A 20,115-nucleotide genomic window follows, 5' to 3' on the forward strand; every position below is an offset into this window, starting at 1 on the left:
AACTTATTTATATAAATCTCCGTCTAAGTCCTCTAAATCACCGCTTATTATTATTTATTATGAAAATAATAAAAATTTGACTAGTTTGTTACTAATTTGATTTATCATTAAATTACGGAAAAAATGGTCTGCTTACAACAAACAAATGATATATTTCCATCATAATATTATTAAATATATCGTAAATTATTATCATTACTTTGTTACCTGTAATAGGTAGTTGGAACCATGTCTATTGCCCATGTAACTAATAAATTCTTATAAATTGTTGTAATTTTTTATTTTTTCTATTTTTTAAATAATAAAAAGAAAAGACAACTGGTGAAATAAAGCCACAACGTTAGCATGACCCGTATATAAGATTGTATATGTATACTGCATGGATATATATATAATGGATCTTTCACGCACGTACTAACAATCTTTGCAGGTCAAATTATAAAAATCTTTCTACCATGGATGCTTAAGAGAGAGAAGAACAAAAATAAAAAATTAAAACAGGGATATTGCAGACCGTTCACTTCGGTTATTTATGTGTCGTGTTAAATTAGATAATGAAACACTCAACAATTTATTTTCGGTTAAAAAATTGCTTTAAAACATATATACACACACCATACAGTGGGAATGGAGTGCATTTCGTCAAGTCTTCGTTTGGTTAGCAATTTTATGATTATCAATCATTAACCTGGGCTCTTAACTAAGTAAACAATGATTTCGCGTATATAATATGTAACGGTTGGTGTAGGAAACCTGTTGAGTTTTCTCAGTGTGGTTATAGATGCATTTTAGAAATGACTAGTCGTTCGTGGTACAGATGCTATTTTCCTTCGTTATACATTCAGGGTCTATTTTAGAAAAAATATTGTCCTGAAAATTCCCTAAATTTTTCCGTCACGTTTTGTCTATTTCTCTAAAATAACAATACGGCATGGGACGACATGCTAGTTTACCCTGAAATTTACAAAAGACACATCTTTGTTTCCATTGCTGAATACGGTCGTTGAAGTAATATCCTAAAAACAGCGCCATATTCAGCTACCACAAAATTTGATGACAAGTGGTGAAAACAGTGAAAACATCAACAGGATCCAAGCCTTATAGATCGAAGTGCCTTCGTTGTTTCTATGACCTTTTTAGTTGTTGTTTTTGTTTTGTTTTTATGTTTTAGCCTAATCGACTTCATTCGGATAGTATTTAAGAGAAGCCAGAATTCAGGATGTTTAGCGACCTAAAAGACCAGGTTAAGGTTCCTTACATCGTAACGTAAATATTTTACGATAAACGCCTTGTCTTTAGGAATTTTGTGTAATATATATGAGCCGTAGTAATTCAACAACATGTAAATATGATCTGTTGGGCTCTAGTTGCCGTGTCCATTAGAGGCAACGACATTATTCGATTTTCATCCACAACCGGTAAACGGTATCTCTCATTTTTTACAATAAAAAAATCAGCAAATTTCATTAAATTAATTATAATTTCTATTCGCTGATTAGATCTGTCGAAATCAACCAATTAATTGGATGTGGTGTCTGGTCACGTTGTTTCTTTTTAACTCGGTGTCATTAGTTTAATTGGTTAAAAAAGGTGGAGCGGTACGTCGATACATAATTCGTAATTAAATCAGAGTAATTTTTTGGAGAAAATAAAAATGAGAACTGTGCATTGGAACGTAAACCACTAGAACACAGTTTATAATGTACAGCACAAATTAAAAAAAAAAATGTTACAACAAACACTTTAATTGTCGAAGCATGGTCACTCCAGCCATTATAACAGACTTCTTGTCTGACATGTTCGTAGGTTCGTATGGCTGTTCTTCTTTAACAATTAATTGAGGATCACTGAGCAATCAATTCAAAATAAAAACTGAGCTCGTTGCTTATTTTTGTTCTTCGTTTATCCGTAAATAATTGGCATTTTAAGAAGGCTGTTTTGTCTCATACGGTGTGAACAACTTATGAAAGTCATATCAAACTTTCATAAACCAATTCATAATTTTTAGACGAATGCTCGCTCAGAAATAGTTCTATGAGATTTCTCCTATCATCGACATAGCCAATTTATTTATTAAAACCAGTGAATTTCCGTGCATACGCTAATAATAACAGAATAACAAATTTGTTTTAATTATTAATCGTTAGTTTCAGCGATTTTGACTAAACCGGAATTGCGATGGAGATGTTCTCACTGTTCAGTTGATTCTCTTGAGGACAATCGACTTCTCGACCTAGATCTCAGGGTAGGTGTTCTAAATACTAATGCCCTGCCGGAAGATCTTGGTTCCCTTTTTGGCGTTTGAAACGGAAGTCTCGGTGAATCGCTTGAAATTTTCGTTGGTGTTCTCTGCAGAGGAACGTATGTCGGTTGAGAACTTTCATCTGATGTTCTTGACTGTGATGATACCCTTCCCGGCGTTTGAAACGGAAGTCTCGATAAATCACTTGAAATTTTCGTTGGTGTTCTATGCAGAGGAACGTATGTCGGTGTTGGTTGAGAAAAACGTGTTCAACTTCTGTCTGATGTTCTTGACGGTAATGATTCTCTTCCTGGCGTTCGAAACGGAAGTCTCGGTAAATCGCTTGAAATTTTGGTGTTCTCTGCATAGGAACGTATGCTGGTTGGGATGAACTTGCAGAACTTTCATTTTTGCGTTCGGGAAGAAAGAGTCTTCTACCCTTACCCATATAGTGCGTGGTTATCAGTTCCTCGTCCAGGCATGAGCGCCGCCGAAAATAAGCTGCCGATCTAGCCGCCGCCGGCCATTTTTGAGCAAGCCGCGCCGCAGCCGAGCCGGTGCCAAAAACACGGCTCAAGCCGGCTTGAAACGACTGGAAAATGAAATAAAGATTTCGAAAGGTGAATGAGTGAAATAATTTTGAAAACCGAGATTCCTGTTGATCCTAAGCAGCTCAAGTACTTTTTGATTTTTTTTTCTTGAATTTTCATGAATTTTCCAGAATGGTATATTACGTCCTCGCTTCTAAGTTTGTTGTTTTGGCAAGTATGACCTTTGCGGAACGAGCCGAAGGCGCACAATCAGTTAATTCACAAATTTGAGAAAACTTTATCGATCTTTGCGAATTTTCTCGATTTTTTTTCTTTTCAATTTTTACTTGATTTTCGTGAGCTTTCGATTTCTTCTCGAAAACCATTTTCTTAATGAGTTAAATGAGTGTACTGGAGCATGATTTTCCATTTAGTTCAAGTTTTGAGGCAATAAAACTTGACGTGTTAGTGAACCTTAGACTTAGAGACTTGCTTGTAACAAGACCAGTTCCACTTGCACTTTGAACAACCTAATCTACCTACATTTTCGCTTTCCGTACAATTTCATTGTCATGCTTACTAGTTCATTTTCCATGAATTTATCTAAACGTTTTTATTTAAAAAAAAAGTTAAAAGGAACCTCCAGCCGTGCCGTTTTAAGCCGGCTCAAGCCGACTTTTTCGCCGCCGCCGAGAAATTTTTTTCTCCGTCGGCGCTCATGCCTGCTCGTCATCATCAGGATTTACTATTTGTTATGGGATATTGTAGCCAACGTTTGCCAAGTAGTGCCAAATCAGATGTTTCGCTTACCTTCTGGTTCCGGTAGAAATCTACCAGTAGCTTTTTCATATCTTAATTTCTCTGCATAATTATTAGCAGCTTGTGGATATTGATGGCTCCCAAACTTTATCATTTCCTGTGCTCTCACACTGAATTGTTTTGATAGTGTAGTTCTGTTCGTTACATAACTAACAAATTTTTTACTTTCTTCAGGCGGTAGCAAGGGTGGTAGCAAGGGCGGTAGACGCTTTACTCCTTTCGTTTCCATTCTCTTGTCATCATCACGGTTAAAACTAAGTTTCCCTAACGGTTTTTTCTGCAACTAGTGAATCTGTGGGACTCTTATTCGGAGAATTTCCATCAATTTGGAACCGTGTTTTTGCATACATAATTGCGTGAATTTTGTGAACGTCTATTGCTTGAAATGTTTAATAAACATAGATGCTATTTAGCCTGCGAATAGTCTTTGTGAAAGGAAAAATGCTATTGGCTAATAGTATCTTTAATAATAATTTGTGTATTGGCAGGCGCCTGCGAATAGTCACTACGTTTAATAAAAGATCAATTGTGTAAAGGATAAATATGCCGTAAACACCCAACCCAGAAATCCAGAAACTGAATCTGACCTTCAATTTTTATAGATTGCTATGTTGAGTTTTTGTTTTTTGACTTTTTTCGTGCGTCGATTCGTAAAAAATTTATTCTTTTCAAATTGCTGTTCACGATTGAAATTCTATCGACTTTTGCTGAATCCAACCGTACACGCCGGTTGTTCAACACCGAATTGTGTAAGCGCTTAGCGCTAGAATAAATTATTCCATTTGGTAGATATCATTTGCTATTTAAAGATGGGATTTATTATGGCTCAACTTTAGCTCTGTACGCCTTACATGTTTAAAGTAATAATCTCAAGATTATCTCAACATCAAAGCACGGATGTTCGACATAAATCTCAACATGCACACATGGTAAGTGAAGTTCAAGGCCGGATACGTCAAAACCAGCGTTTACTACGGGTTATGATTCATTTCAGATTCCTATTTCAGATCCCTATTGGGATGAAAACCGCAAAAGATATAATTTGAAAAGTGTACAAATGAATGCGAAAAACAAACGAAAAAAAATCGTTTGGTGTAGGGATCCAAGTGGTTACCAGGTCAAACAAGAAAAATGTGAAAAAAAAATTTGTATGAATAATCAGACGAAAACCTCCTAGAAGAGCAAGGGTGACGCAAGTCCTTTATTTACAAAAGTACTGATATGACTTTGGGGGACTAATTTTTGGCATTCCCCAAATATTTTGGTCAGGTTATGACTTTGCCATTACCATTTATTTTTAGTGTTTTGTTTCGGGTTTCGGGCGGGTTAGAAATCTGTCGATATTTCACTAGTTAGATTTGAGGTTTCAGAAATACATAGCGAGTCGGGTCGAGTTCGGACTGTTTTTTAAACAACCTTACATCGTTCATTTCTATGCCTAAAGGTTAACTACAGTTTACATAGGTCTTTAGATACGACTCTCTTTGAGTCACCTATTCAGCTCAAAGTTTTAAATTGTTTTCAGCAAACAATGTCCCAGAAAAAATCCCATTTGTAGCAAATGTTGTTAAACAACTCCAAACCAAATCATCGTTTGGATTTCATCAACATATTCTACGTGTAGCAAAATGTTCACAATTGAAGCAGAAACTCATTTCTGATTTAAAACTAAAATGTTTGTAAAGGATGTATACAACAGAAAAAATGTGCAAATGATCGTACACAATTGCAGAACGTACAATGATAACTATACCCATCTGAAAAGCTATCGTACGAAGTGTGGATTACAGGCAATAAACTGAATAATTAATTACAATCGAACACAAAGGCACTCGTCTGGATTGTAACATCATATTGTATGAGTTTCGAAACAATAACTTCTTTATTCCGCATATATGAAATTATCCCATTGCAAAAACGGAACATTAAATAAAAACTTTTAGGAATTCATGATGCAAACATATTTTTCGCATTTATTTTCACATTCGTAACGGATGACAAATTTTACTAAACTTTTCGCTCACTGCTTAAATGGCACGTAAATTAATTCGCTTTTTTGATGTTTCAGTGTCAGTTTTTAAATTGAAACGAGATACGAATAATGATGAGATTACGCATGGATTGTCATGGTGAATGTGACGAAAGCGCTACGGGCAGTTTTTATGGATGATAAGATACGGGGAAAATGAGTAATTATTGCACTTTGTAGTAAGCGTTACCTTTCATATTACCGAGCGGAAATTACATTCTAATTAATTACGAATATTTGCTATATATGTCCATATAACTTATCAGGGCGAATGTGTCTTGTGTGACGAGAATACGTTATACCGAGATCCATGATAATCATTTTATGGTTTTCAATTTTAACCCATTCATCATCCTTTATTAACAAGTCTTAAATAAAAGAAAACTGGAACTTGATGATGAGATGATGATGATTAAAAATCAGTAAAAAAATAATAATTTTTAATTGACAAGACAGTCGTTAACTCGTTCATCAACTTCGTGATGAGAAGATTATTGAAAAACTCATCCAAACAAGAAAATTGTTGGTAAGAAATGGTTCAAACAACACACACAAAATATGCATCAGATAGGTACTATAAATGAAATATGCAACATTTTAGGTCCAACTGGCGATAGTGGGCGATCGGGTCGAGCCCGATGGACTGTTTACTTTTTTACATACAGGTAAGCAATTTTTCTGGGATTACGTTGTAATTCCCCGCTAGGGATTAAGGAACTTAAATTTTTTCTGTGGATCAAATTGAGAAACATTTCATTAGAAAATAAAACCGCACGCAATCCTATCTAGAATATTAAGCGAGCGCGGATTCTTTTCGATTCTTTTCTTTACATGCAGCAACGCCCTTCAAGCATGAGTAATTATCTAAATAGATTACTCAGACTGGGCAGTGTATCAAACAAATTTTTAACAATTTTCTCCTTCTATTTGACAGCTGTCATTAGGAGCACTTTTACTTGAACTGCGTCGCATGCAGACATTATCTAAGTTTTCGTTTCTTCGTAAAACCTCCTTTAAAAAAAAAGTAATTCCAAAAAACGTTTTGTACGACCAAAAAAGGTAAATCTTGCCAATTTTCGAACCTGGTCTGGCTGCATCGGATTCGCAATGAAAAATCCCAGTTACTTCCTCGAGTATTATTTTTCTCCGTAACAACGGTGCGAAACAAACTCCGAAAAAAATTAGAACGCAATAGCTCAATGTAAAGATTCTCGACTGGTGTGCTGCTGGTTCCGGGTTCAAATCTCGTTAGGTAAATAAATAATTTTAATATTTCGGATAAAATAACCCTTTCCCTTTTATAATGACCGATGTCACCACATCTGATATTTTTTTGAATTTCGAAGTAAGGTCTCGAAAGATTAAAATGTAATAACACTAGGACCTAAATATTTTCGGATTTGAAGTTAAATGAAAGTAGTCCCTAAGGGAATTAAATTTTAATTCCACAAAAGATTCGGTCGCATACAGTTAATACCTAAAAGATTAATATCTAGATCCATGTTTCTATCTGTGCGATCCGGCATCAGTAACAACACGTTCACACGCTACAGTTTTAGCATTGTTGGCTAATCTAGATACAACTGGTGGTCACTCATTAATTTCGATCTAATAATCGAATTAAGGCGTATACGACAGAGAGTGGCAATTCTACCAAAATAAATCAAGAAACTCAACTGAATTTTGATACTTTGCATAACAAAACAAAAAAAAAATCCTCGAGCTTAACATTGTTATCTCGTATTACTGGTTTGGGTTAAGCAGCACATAAAAAATAACCGATGAAAGACCATTCATACACTTTAACTTAACCCTAGTTGTATATACAATTTCCTTTTTGATTTTAAACGAAAAATATCAAATTCTTATTGCTTCACCAGAGCGTTCATATGGTTTCGAAATTATGTATGAGTGCACACACCAAAAGTTAATGCGAATAAACCGTAAGAATATCGTGTAACCTAATACAACATCGCTTAATGCAAAAAAAAAACTTTTTAGGTCTTTTTTCCATAGGAAAAAAAGACCTATTGTGGGCACTTCATCTGTCCGTCCGTCCGTCCGTCCGTCCGTCCGTCTGTCCGTCCGTCCGTCCGTCCGTCCGTCCGTCCGTCCGTCTGTCCGTCTGTCCGTCCGTCCGTCCGTCCGTCCGTCCGTCCGTCCGTCCGTCTGTCCGTCCGTCCGTCCGTCCGTCTGTGTCACAAATAAAATGTGATTGATAAAAGTTAAAATTGCAATGCTACTATGAACAAACCAACACCAGGCAAATCAATTATTATTTGTTATCTGGTAACCAATCGCTCATAGCAGACATTGCAATTTGAAAGTTTGGTAGTTGTTGGTAGTTGGACCCCCAAAATATTTAGCAGCAAAGATGTTTCTTACTCGAGAGACGCACACCGACTGACGAAATTATTCGGCCTGCTTGCCTTTTTATAACTCAAATATTTGGTAGTTGACTACCTCGGTGGTAAATTGCAATGCTACTATGAGCAAACCAACACCAGGCAAATCAATTATTATTTGTTATCTGGTAACCAATCGCTCATAGCAGACATTGCAATTTGGTAGTTGTTGGTAGTTAGACCCCCAAACTATATAGCAGCAAAGATGTTTCTTACTCGAGAGACGCACACCGACTGACGAAATTATTCGGCCTGCTGGTCTATTTATAAATCGAGTATTTGGTAGTTGACTACCAAAGTGGTAGTTGACTGACTACCAAAGTGGTAGTTGACTGACTACCAAAGTGGTAGTTGACTGACTACCAAAGTGGTAGTTGACTGACTACCAAAGTGGTAGTTGACTGACTACCAAAGTGGTAGTTGACTGACTACCAAAGTGGTAGTTGGACTGACTACCAAAGTGGTAGTTGACTGACTACCAAAGTGGTAGTTGACTGACTACCAAAGTGGTAGTTGACTTACTACCAAAGTGGTAGTTGACTGACTACCAAAGTGGTAGTTGACTGACTACCAAAGTGGTAGTTGACTGACTACCAAAGTGGTAGTTGACTGACTACCAAAGTGGTAGTTGACTGACTACCAAAGTGGTAGTGATGACTGGACTACCAAAGTGGTAGTTGACTGACTACCAAAGTGGTAGTTGACTGACTACCAAAGTGGTAGTTGACTGACTACCAAAGTGGTAGTTGACTGACTACCAAAGTGGTAGTTGACTGACTACCAAAGTGGTAGTTGACTGACTACCAAAGTGGTAGTTGACTACCAAAGTGGTAGTTGACTACCAACATGGTAGTTTACTAATACGGATGTTGTAGATATGTTGAAATTAATCGGCTTGCTTGCCTATTCATAATTCCAAAATTTGGTAGTTGAATACCAAAGTGGTACTTGAATGAGTACCAAGCTAGTAGTAAACAGAAATTGAAAAAAAATGAAAAAGACCTCACCAGGCTTCAGCCGGTCTATTCTTGTTTTTTCTGTTGTTTATTTTTAGTATTTTTTTTTGTCTATAACTTATTCGTAAGGGACTAATTACCTACATTAAATTTGCCAGACACAAGATATTCTGTACTCGTTCGTCTAAGCTATAAATCTTATAATGCACTGCACGTTTTGTATATGTTTCGGAAAAAGAAGGGTCAATGCTTTTTCGAATGGATATTTATAGGAGTCCTTTAAATAGACCGGAAACATCATTTTAAAAACAAACTCTTTTCACCATGAATTATTCAGTTTTCGGTATATATTTTATAATATTCCATCCCACAGCATCGCATAGTATTATCATCATCCATTACATTTAAAATTGAATGAATAATAAGTTTTTTTTTCTTCGTCTCTTTATTACGTATAAGTGAACACAGTACATGATGTACATGGCCTAAATCCGAATGTAACTTCATACATTTACCATAAATAATTTTATAATGAGTATTAAATTATCATTAATCGGTTAGGGAAAGACAAGTTAAAAGATGTCACGAGTTTCATCCGAAAATGTTTGTCAGGTGAAAGAGATTAATATTTTAAATACAATTTATTTCGTTAAGGTCGTCATGGTTGTCATTCAAATTACACTTTTTATTTTTATATTTTAGACGAGTATAAAATCCAATTTCATAAAATTAAATTGTGGTGAAATATTGAAAGAGAGAGGACAAAATAAAACAACAACACAAAGCGATGAAGGTGTGAAGTATTATGTTTCAACAAATGATTTTGGATGATTTTATTATTATTATTTTATATTCAACTCGTAGAAGGTGTTTTATTGAGGTTTTTTTTTCGATACACAAGAACCGAAGCAAATTTCAGCGATTCTAAAAGATTTATCTTCCTCTAATTTGCCTTGCCAAAACATAATTTATTTTTAATGAAAATTTGTTATGCTTCTTAATTCAGAAGCAGAGCCTTTAAGGAAATTTAATTCCAAAAAAAATCATAAAATTCTTGAGTTTTGGTTTCTTTTAAATATCATCCGAAAGTAATCGATTTAGCTTAAGAGTGATATCGCCAAATCATCGAACAACTTTGGGACAAGGTGTCACGGATTTTATTGAGTTATAGCTCATTCGATTCGTTGAACTGATGCGAGTAAAACGTAGTACTACGTTTGGTTAAATTTATTTTGTTGTCGACGATCGAGGTAGTGAAGTTAGAGTCTGCCAAAAGGGGCCCAAAATCGTTTTTTTGCAATTAGTCGAGTAAAACAATTTCGGGAAAAAACGTTTTTTAGCTACGTTTGAAGGTCTTGAAGAGACGCAAAATTTGAGTATACTTATCACCAGGTACATGTTCACCTGACGGTGATATTAATGACTTTAGATGAAAATATAAGTGATTTTCCGAAGTACCTGAAAGGCTGCAGTGACACAAGTCCGAGACGTGGTATGTATGGTGAGAGAGCCATACAAAAAACCTCAAAAAAGCGAAAAACAAACGAAATAAAGGGATAAAATTTCGTCGACTTGGAGTGGACTTCCACTAAAGTCGCTCCAACCCTTTGCAGTGAAACTTATCCAAATTTATTTTTGCATGTTATGGTACTACAGAGGCTAGGCTCTCTCACCATACATACCATGTCTCGGACATGTGTCACTGCAGCCGTTCAGGTACTTCGGAAAATCTCCTATTTTTTCATCTAAAGTCATTAATATCACCGTCAGGTGAACATGAACCTGGTAGTAAGTATACTAAAATTTCGCGTCTCTTCAAGACCTTCAAACGTAGCTAAAAAAAGTTTTTTCCCGAAATTGTTTCACTCGACTAATTGCAAAAAAACGATTTTGGGCACCTTTTGGCAGACTCTTACTTCACTACCTCGATCGTCGACAACAAAATAAATTTTGTGCATCCGACAACTGAAATACGACCTATTTTGCCATGATTTTTCATCAAGAAATGTCAGTTTTTCCCGAACTATTTATCGTGCGGGAAAAAACTTCATTTTTTTACGATTTATAGTGCGGGAAAAGAATTACTTGAATTTTTCTATGACTATACGATTGATTAAATTTAATATGGTGAATGTGAAGTGTGTATGTTTTCAAGTAAATTGATGTGTTTTGTCTATTTCAGTTGTCCGATGCACAAAACGTTGTTCGTACCTCGGCAGGAAATGGATTTTTTCAGCACACGTCCTAATTTGCCTTACTCGCTTCGCTCGTAAGGAAAACTTAGGACTGGTGATGAAAAAATCGTCATTTCCTGTCTTGGTACGAAAAATACTATAACCAAACGTGGTACTACGTTTTACTCGCATCAGTTCAACGAATCGAATGAGCTATAACTCAATAAAATCCGTGACACCTTGTCCCAAAATGTCTGATTTTGTTCGATGTTTTGGCGATATCACTCTTAAATTAAGAAAAACAACTGAAAAAGCCATAAAAGCAACTAAGGAACTTCGATCTACTGTTGTTTTTTTAGAGAAACAGATAAAATGTGACGGAAAACTTAGGGATCTTCCGTTAATTTATAATACCAAAAATATGGCCCTGATCAGATCTGCAGAAGCAAAATTTCGAAAGATACATTTTCCGGTAGAGGCAATTAATAGATCGTGTTTTCATTTGACAACTGACAACTCACGAACCACAAATTAATAGTCTAACTTAACATACCGTGCAATTTTGTACTTGTTTCATTTATGCCAGAGAAATGAAAACAGATGGCGCTGGTGAGGCGGCAGCAACGCCATCTGTTATCATTTCTTTGATTTATGCAACAAAGTATAAGCGCAAATTTTAACCAAAGAGTATACAACCAGTCGGTGAAATGAAATTTTCATGCATTTTTCCACACGAGATGAAAACTTTGACAGATGACCCATACAATTTCTGTCAAAATTTCATTTCACCGGCTCAACGAGAAGACCTCTGCGTCGCAGGCGAAACTTGAGTACAGTAATTATTTTTTAAGTCTACAGCTCCACTTTTGGAGTTTTAGGATTGTTTATTAAAGTTTTATAATTTTAAACAGTTTTAGACGGAGTGGAAGCATCACTGCTGTTTGGTTTGGCTCAAGCCTAAAGCATCGAATTGATTTTATTGACTCTATTAATCTAAATTTTACAGCTGCTGCAAAAAAGCTGTAAATGAAGGGTAGCGGACTCAATTTGTACGAATTGCAGCATTGTTAAATGTTATACGTATTATGTTTTGCTTGGTGCATGAGTTCTCGTTCAAATGTCTTAGGTTGCGTGCGTCACTGGATTCGATGTACCATGATTTCTGCTGTTGTGGTTTTTGTTCGGTGAGTCACCCATAATCACTTAAAAAAGAACACTAAAACACAACTTATCTTTGTCAAAACTAATCGGTAAATCAGAGATAACAATCCAATTTAGTCAGCCATATTGATCCAAACCGTATATTCTTATACGAAATCCACTAAATCTTGGGATTAATGAAACATTTCCACCGACAACATAAACGTATTTCATGGCTCAAAAAATTGTGCCGACCTCAGTCTGTTCACGAATAGCGCCAGGATGAGGCTACAGATTATTTTATGCGGTATTCAAAGTTTAACAAATATTTTCCAAATAATTTCTTAAAATAATAAATTGAAATCTTTAGCATTTATTGCGTACGGAGTCAGTGGTAATGTTATAATAGAAAATGATGAACAAATTGTTCCGTTAATTGTTGGCGGAACTCCTGCTGCAGCTGGTGAATTTCAAGGAAAAGTGAGTGACAAATGTGAAGTTAAATCAAAAGAACTTTGCAAAATTGCAAAAATCGATCGTACACCAATTGAAACATTTTAGATTTCCCTCCAATACACCGATGGCACACATATTTGCGGAGGAACGTTAATAGACCCGGGACATGTCCTAACATCAGCAACATGTGTAACGAATCAATGGGGCGACGTACTTCATCCCAGTGAGGTAATGAAAATGTCGAATGGTTTTGCAGCAGGCATGTTCTTAATGTAATTGTTTATGAAGTATCGACTGATGGGGGACGATCTTACGATTAGCGTAATATCGGGAAATGCGAATCGACAAATTCGTCTAGCGACACACGTTTTTGTTCATCCTGAATTCAATCTGAACAGAACGGAGCACGATATTGCTGTTATCAGAGTTAACGAGACATTCACTCCGTCAATAACATTTAATCCGGTTCCACGGGGACAGGATTCACCGGGAGTAAATACACAATGCAGTGTTGCAGGATGGGGATCAACGGCACAGGTTTTTAAATTTAGTGTTTTTTCGAAAACTTACTTGACTTCGAAACTGTTTCACGACAGAGCGCTGGGAATTCTTTCACTTTGATGCGAGTTAATGCAGTCGTTATATCTCGAGCTGTTTGCAATTCTAATACTTCTTATGCTGGATCAGTTCGTGGTGGTATGTTTTGCGCAGGAAATATTGCTGGTGGACAGGGCACTTGTCAGGTGAACTTGCTAGCAGATACTCTTTTCGGGAAAGTGTTTTCCCACATTTTCCTATATTTCTCCCAATTTTTATAAAAATATTTTTGGGAAGAGTTAGAAAAATGTTTGAAAATTCAAGAAAATGTGAGAAAATGTTCTCCCGATAATATTCAGTGATTCAGTTTGAAACAACAAAGCAAAATTTACATTTTAGAATGATGAAGGCGGTGGATTGATTTGCAACAATGCAGTATTTGGAGTGGTGTCAAGGGCTCAAGGCTGTGCTGTAGCAAATTTTCCCACCATCTATACGGATGTAGCGGTTTACAACACTTGGATCGATTCGATAATAAATTGGAACGAAGGAGAACATGAAATTGTGCCGACTCCAACGTCAATAACTAGCACTACAACACCTGTACCTACGACTACAATACCTACAACTACTCCATATCCTGACGATGCAGCCATCGTCGCCAAGTCTATGTACTTGTTCGTTGCTTGTTTGACTATCCTGCTTTTTAGATAAAATCAGTGAAACAACAGAGACTAGGAAAAGTAGATAAGAATGTGTCGATTTAATTGGTATCAATTAGCTTGTGGAAGAATTTGCGACCGTAATGATGTGAGTTACTATGTCTCCAATTTCTATTAATACGAACACCAATCACAATACATAACGAATCGGTCCTGTCTGTCGAATAAAATATTATTTCGCTGTAGTCTGGCTTTTTATTTATAAGCTGCACACACTATACACAACCCACAGTGATAAATAGTTTTTTCTTCCATAGTTGTGACATGCTTTGTGTATTATACTGTGACGCTTTTCACGATATTCTCTTATAAAATACTCCCCTTTTTCAATGTTATTCAATCATTAATCCATCATTCTACCGTACATGCCTCATTCATCTTTCAATGACGCATCGTCGTATCGAAATGGGAAGAGAGGGCATATCAAACTGGATAACAATAATAACAATAAACAACAAAAAAACGATAATATTAATTCGTTGTGGGGTTCTATCGATCGATACAAGAGAGACTGAAGAGCGGAGTATAATATCTACATTTTCATAAACGGATTATGACGGGATTTCTAATGTTACAAATGGATTCAGTGCAAGAAATGTGACTGTATAAAGATATTGTATATTGTACACAGCGACGAAAAGATAAAAATTAATTTTATTATCCGAATATACCTATCTCAAATTGTTAGATGATGTGTAAGGGCAGATAGACTCACTTTACACACATACAACCATTGAAATCGAACAATCAATTTCGAACTCTGTGGTTGAAGCACTAAAACCGATTATCGAAACAAATAAAATTTTGAAAAAAAAGTCATTGAAATCTACTCGATAAACAAAGTCGTTTGTGTGCTGTTGGTAAAGCGAACCCATCCACTTGATGGGTACAAAAATATTCATATACAAAATCGGTTATATCGGTATCAGTCGATGGTAAAAGATGTTTTAATTAAATCAAGCGCAATACATTCTACGGAGTAAAAATGCAACAGCCACAACGTTGTGGTGTACGGAATTTATCGTTTGGAAAAAATTCGAGCGAACAAACAATTGGAAAAATTTATTTGAATTTGTACATGATTTACGATTTGCAATAAATTCATTAACCACATGGTACACCGGCTATGTGGAGGGTGGTTCACAAATTTGGTAAAATGATGGTCGCAACAACGAATATTTAGTACGATAGACATCCATGTGTTGTAACTTACATTTATAGTACATTTTTGCACTATGCCCAAGACTAAAAATTACCTTTAATTTTAACATGCAGTGTAGTCGAAATCAGTGAAATTTGGCCATGAATTGCTTAGGCTGTTTTTCTGCGGGTCCACTCACACAAACAGCCGTGTGAAGGCACCACTTTTGTTTGTATGATCATCTGAAAAACAGCTGAAGTAAATTTCACTGACGCCGACTGTAATCCCTTCACTTCAAATCGCAAACAAATTTTCCGAATTCGGCCTGAATTTGCATACCAAAGAGGAAGTGATTTTTTTCGTCAAGTAAGGCTACTCGAGCCGAAGGAAAGGGTTACATGCAAACTTGCCACATAAAAAACCTTTTTCCGAGTTATGCATAAAGCTTTTCATCCGATGGGTTGCGATGACAGTTGAATGTTCCTAATTCACCATTAACTACACAAAAATCATTCAAAAATCATTAACTACACAAGTCCCTTACTTAAATTGAACTTTGAAGTTCATAGAACATTGCTCTCTATATCGTTTGAATATGAACCACCTCATCGTTACGTCGACGGACAATCAATATTTTGAAACAATTCCGAGAGGACGAACACTACTCGTAATTTAAGTAACAATTCAAATTACAATTTAAACTTTGTAAGTTTCGATTAGCCACTTCATTTTTAACATCAAAAATAACGAAGTCGTTACTATAGTTCGATGTACTCACCAAAAACATTCCTCATAACAATGCTTCAGCTCCGTACCAATATCGATTTTTCCTTCAAAATTTCAGTCTTTCATAAAGGAAAAAAGAATGAAAAACGGTCGAACAAACTATCCGAACGAAACTTAATCAAATGAGAAAGTTTTTTTTTTACTTTTTTCAAAAGAGTTGCGTTTAAGGATCCAAATAACTTTGCCGGCAAGCAAATGCTGAAAGAAAACCATGGGGTCTTGCACATTATAATATATCGTCAGAAAAGGTCATGAATCCAATCACTGAAATGGGAGAGTGGATTTTGTGGTTTGAGTTTTCTTATTTTGGAGTTGTTCTGGTTTATATTTTCAATCCGCATAGCTTTGTTTAGTAAATGAAAACCTAGATTCTTATGTTTCGTCATTTCGTTCCAAGTAGAGTGTGCACATCCAAGAAAAAAAGAAAAAATCTAGGTTCTCATTTGTTAAACAAAGTATGTGGACATGTGGACAAGTACAAGCTACAGAAAATCAGAAATGCGTCTTTTTATTTCACTGTAGATGATAAAAGCGAAAGATTTGAAACACCTTTCCAACGAACAGCAAGCTACATAAATTGGCTAGTTGTGATACGAATCGATTGACTTTATAATTGAAAATGAAGACGAACGATGAAATAGCATTTCTGTACATCATGGCCCTTTAGCCATTGGAGCGTTCATCGTTTCTCTTGGCACGTACACGATTGTAAAGTAACAATCGTAGCAAATAACGCATCAATTTTGTCACATACAATAAATTTTGATAATATAAGGGAAATACTTTTTCATAAAGTTTTCGTCTTCTCGTTTTCTTTTTCGGGGAAAATGTTGTGAAAAGATTTGTTTGGATAAAAGTTTATTTATTTTTGAATATTCAAATATATAAATTCAAATTTACGAATAGCTCCATCAACTTTTCGGTAATATAAGAATGGCAAATCTTGATAAGCATTATAAATTCGTCCATAATATAAAACGAAATTGAAGTAACGCTTATGCACAAATTGAACGATATTATCCTTTTTTTCTTACTTTCCGAGGATATATCTCCTAACCAAGTGGTAAAATCATGTTTGCTTGATGTGGTGGTATTTCTTTCCAATATTTCTTTTACAAGTGATTAAGGTTACATCCGCCTTAGATAAATTATACTGTTTGCTTTTTATGTTAGGGGCTGTTTTATAAGCATTAAGGTTTTCTCTTTACTCTAACACACTATACCTAACCAAGACATAAAAAAAAACAGTTTGATAGGGACGAAAAAAGATATGCTAAAATATGCTAATGAAGTTCAGAATGATCCTTTGAGGAATTATGGTTTTTTTTGCTTTGCTTAGCTTTAAATTAAATGTTATATACCTTTTGGGTATGTATATGGGTATGGGTAAAGTGTGTGTATATAGATATACGCCTTTCGTAGGAAACGACAGTGTTTATAAAGTCATGACAATTTTTTTTTCTTCATATTAATTCAGTTGTTTTTGTTGTTTTGCCTTTCGGATGATTAGATTTATGATGAGGGATGTTTTTGGTGTAGAGATATGGAACAATATTTTCGTAGCGAATTTTTTTTGTGGAAAATTTGATAAGGTGGATTATTCATTTCTCGGCAGGAAGAAGCAAAAATGATGCTACTTAATAAACAGAAGTTTTGATCCATTTTTATAAATGAGTTTAGGAAGAATTTTTATTTTTTACAATCTTCATTGTATGTTCCGATTTTTTTTTTTGGCGAATAAACAGCAACGCACAGCCGGGCAAAAAATGCTCATTTTTATTCATGCGGAACCTTTTTCAATTTGTATCTACTTATTCAATCTTTACTTTTTAATTAATTTAATAATTCATGTTGCTATGACTTTTCGTTACATTTGCATTTAAAAAAAAGCAAATAAAATAAAGCCACTTGAGCCGATTTCCCAAATTAGAAATATCTGATTTTTCCCTAGAAGAAAACACTCATGTCCTTAGCTTGTGTATGCTATAATTATTGTTTTCCATGCGAGGGTAGAATTTAAATTGAGAGAAAACAGAGGTCTGGAGATTTTTCACGAGAAGTTAGGCCAGTTTCCCATTTTGATAGTCAAGGATGTAGACGGTACGTAGACTAGAGATAGTTATTTATGCCACAGAGTGATGACAGTTATTTATGACACTATGTCACATCGAGTGCTAAGTACTTCATTTGCCTCTAGATGTGTACCCTAATAACGCACTTTGCACAGAGATTCAAACAGCGATTTGTGCAACAGAGGCAACTAAGGTTCGCAGTTTTCGAACATTATGTTGAGGAGTTGATAGTACATTTTGTTACGAGTGATGAAGAATTGAATTTTTCGGTACTAGTCGTACCGACGTGTACCGAAAAATTCAACTTTCATCCCGAGTCACAAACGACGATTTTTGTTCTTGAAAACTGAAATGAGACGAAACCACAACGCCATTAACATTGAAATCACTCTACAGCCATGTCAACCGTAGAGTAATCATACCTAGAATGGTATTTCGTACGGTAAATTATGTCCCCAAAATCAGTTTGTATAAGATGAATATTTCGTACGATTTTACGTAGAATTTTACACCAACACATGCAGGCGATGACATTTTTGGTAGTTGTCAGTTTAGTATTTTGAAAATCCAGTATCGCGAATGTAAATTTTTGTTTTTATTTAATATTCGGGACAATTTATCTTTAATTTACTGTGAAAATATTGTGTAGACGCATTTTTTCGAGTGTGGCTTATATCAGGAGAAGGAAAAACTTCTCAACTTTCAAGTGTTTTTTTTAATGAATTGTGTCAAAATTGTGCTAATTCGAAAATATTTTTCACGGAAAAGGTAATCGTTTCAATATTTTATTATTTTTTTAATTCAAAAGATTTGTGTAGCAAAAAATTTCGAAACCTTCGCGCTAATTTGCCCACCAATTCTCACACTACCAAATATTTTGTTTTTCATGTCGGGGACACAATTTTTACGAAATTATAAAGACTGGAAATTATATAATTCGTCTAAGATTTCAACAACAAAGTATGCACACTTAATCGCGGCCGGAAAAATATATATGAAAATCCATTTTCGGCCGGAGAGAGCGTCCGAGAAAGTACAGAAAAATTGAACTTTTCGATCGTAGAATGCGTGTCGAAATCAGTCGAATTTCAGTCTTCAAGCACAAAAATGCTTTTTTCGGCACTAGATGTGTCAACGAGTTTTTCTCAACGAAAGTTTACCCTTTCGTCTGAGTTGAGAAATAGAAATTAAATTTATTTTAGGGCCAACGGTTTGGATGAAGAGGCTTCAAAGAAGAAGAAAGATCTTTATTTGAATATATAAAAAAATACAAATAAAATGTGGTGTCTTCTGAGAGAAGGTTGCTAGGCTAGGTCAAGAGGACCAAAAAGGTGTAATTTTTGACCTGGGTCATAATAAACAATTTTATGATCAAATACACCAAAATGTCAAATTTCGAAGCTGATATTTAAGTGAAAATTCTGTGATAAACCGTTTTCGTTTTGGCTTATCTGGTGAGAGATTGCGACGTTTTTGGTCCGCTTGAATATAAAAGTATTTTTATTATTTTTAACCAGTGGAAATATTGGGTCATATAAACTCTTTTATCATTTCGTTTAATTACTGATGAATATTCAAACGATTCGGGTACTTCCACAGTCCGTTATGTAAAACATTATTTCACTTTCAATTTAGTTCTAAATGGTTATGGAAGCTCACAGAATGTGTTTCTAACACGAACACTTAATTGAGTGTATTGATTATATTTTTTTACCCAACATGTCCATGTCCAACCGGTTGACTATTCTGAAATAATTTTACTTTTTTGTAATGTGTCTCATGTCTCATATTCAAGTGCTGTAACGCATGGCTTGAATACAATATTAATTAACTGTATGTATACCAAAAGGAAAAGCCATAGAGGTAGACTACGTTCACCGTAACAAACAAGCCTTGTGTTTCTCTACTACTTGAAAAGCGAAAATCGAGACATAAATAAAATCGAGTAAACGAACAATTCATGCGTGATTATCTCGAATTTACATCATATGATCATCACTTAAAATGTTAATAAGATTGATTTGAATTGAAATGAAGATCGACAAGTTCAGAAGAGGGAAAGTATAGACAAAATGTTAGCAAAATATTTTATTTGAAATTCTTTCT

The 20,115-nt window shown here is 35.2% G+C and overlaps 2 protein-coding genes and 1 long non-coding RNA gene across 4 annotated transcripts in view; 2 read left to right on the forward strand and 1 right to left on the reverse strand.

Moving 5' to 3' along the window:
- LOC119077833 overlaps positions 1–20,115 on the reverse strand; it is a 49,790-nt gene that overhangs the window by 18,356 nt on the left and 11,319 nt on the right. The gene's annotated exons all lie outside the window — the stretch shown is intronic.
- LOC119077837 lies at positions 6,655–19,003 on the forward strand. The gene is made up of 5 exons (XR_005087889.1): positions 6,655–6,664; positions 11,523–11,529; positions 14,940–14,945; positions 18,234–18,409; positions 18,956–19,003. It is a non-coding gene; the product is annotated as an uncharacterized LOC119077837 (long non-coding RNA).
- On the forward strand, positions 12,466–14,195 carry LOC119077835 (trypsin-like). The gene is made up of 6 exons (XM_037185152.1): positions 12,466–12,602; positions 12,666–12,775; positions 12,857–12,979; positions 13,040–13,288; positions 13,348–13,494; positions 13,688–14,195. Exons 1-6 carry the CDS (start codon positions 12,578–12,580, stop codon positions 14,000–14,002), a joined length of 969 nt encoding a protein of 322 aa, XP_037041047.1. The 5' UTR covers positions 12,466–12,577; the 3' UTR covers positions 14,003–14,195.

The sequence above is a fragment of the Bradysia coprophila genome, unplaced genomic scaffold (assembly GCF_014529535.1).
Source record: "Bradysia coprophila strain Holo2 unplaced genomic scaffold, BU_Bcop_v1 contig_24, whole genome shotgun sequence".
In the NCBI taxonomy this organism is placed as follows: domain Eukaryota; kingdom Metazoa; phylum Arthropoda; class Insecta; order Diptera; family Sciaridae; genus Bradysia; species Bradysia coprophila.

Coding starts and splice junctions, on each gene's coding strand:
- LOC119077835 (XM_037185152.1), top strand. CDS start 12,578: ATGAGGCTACAGATTATTTTATGCG. Junction 12,776..12,856: donor CTGGTGAATTTCAAGGAAAA/GTGAGTGACAAA, acceptor GAAACATTTTAG/ATTTCCCTCCAATACACCGA. Junction 12,980..13,039: donor ACGTACTTCATCCCAGTGAG/GTAATGAAAATG, acceptor TTGTTTATGAAG/TATCGACTGATGGGGGACGA.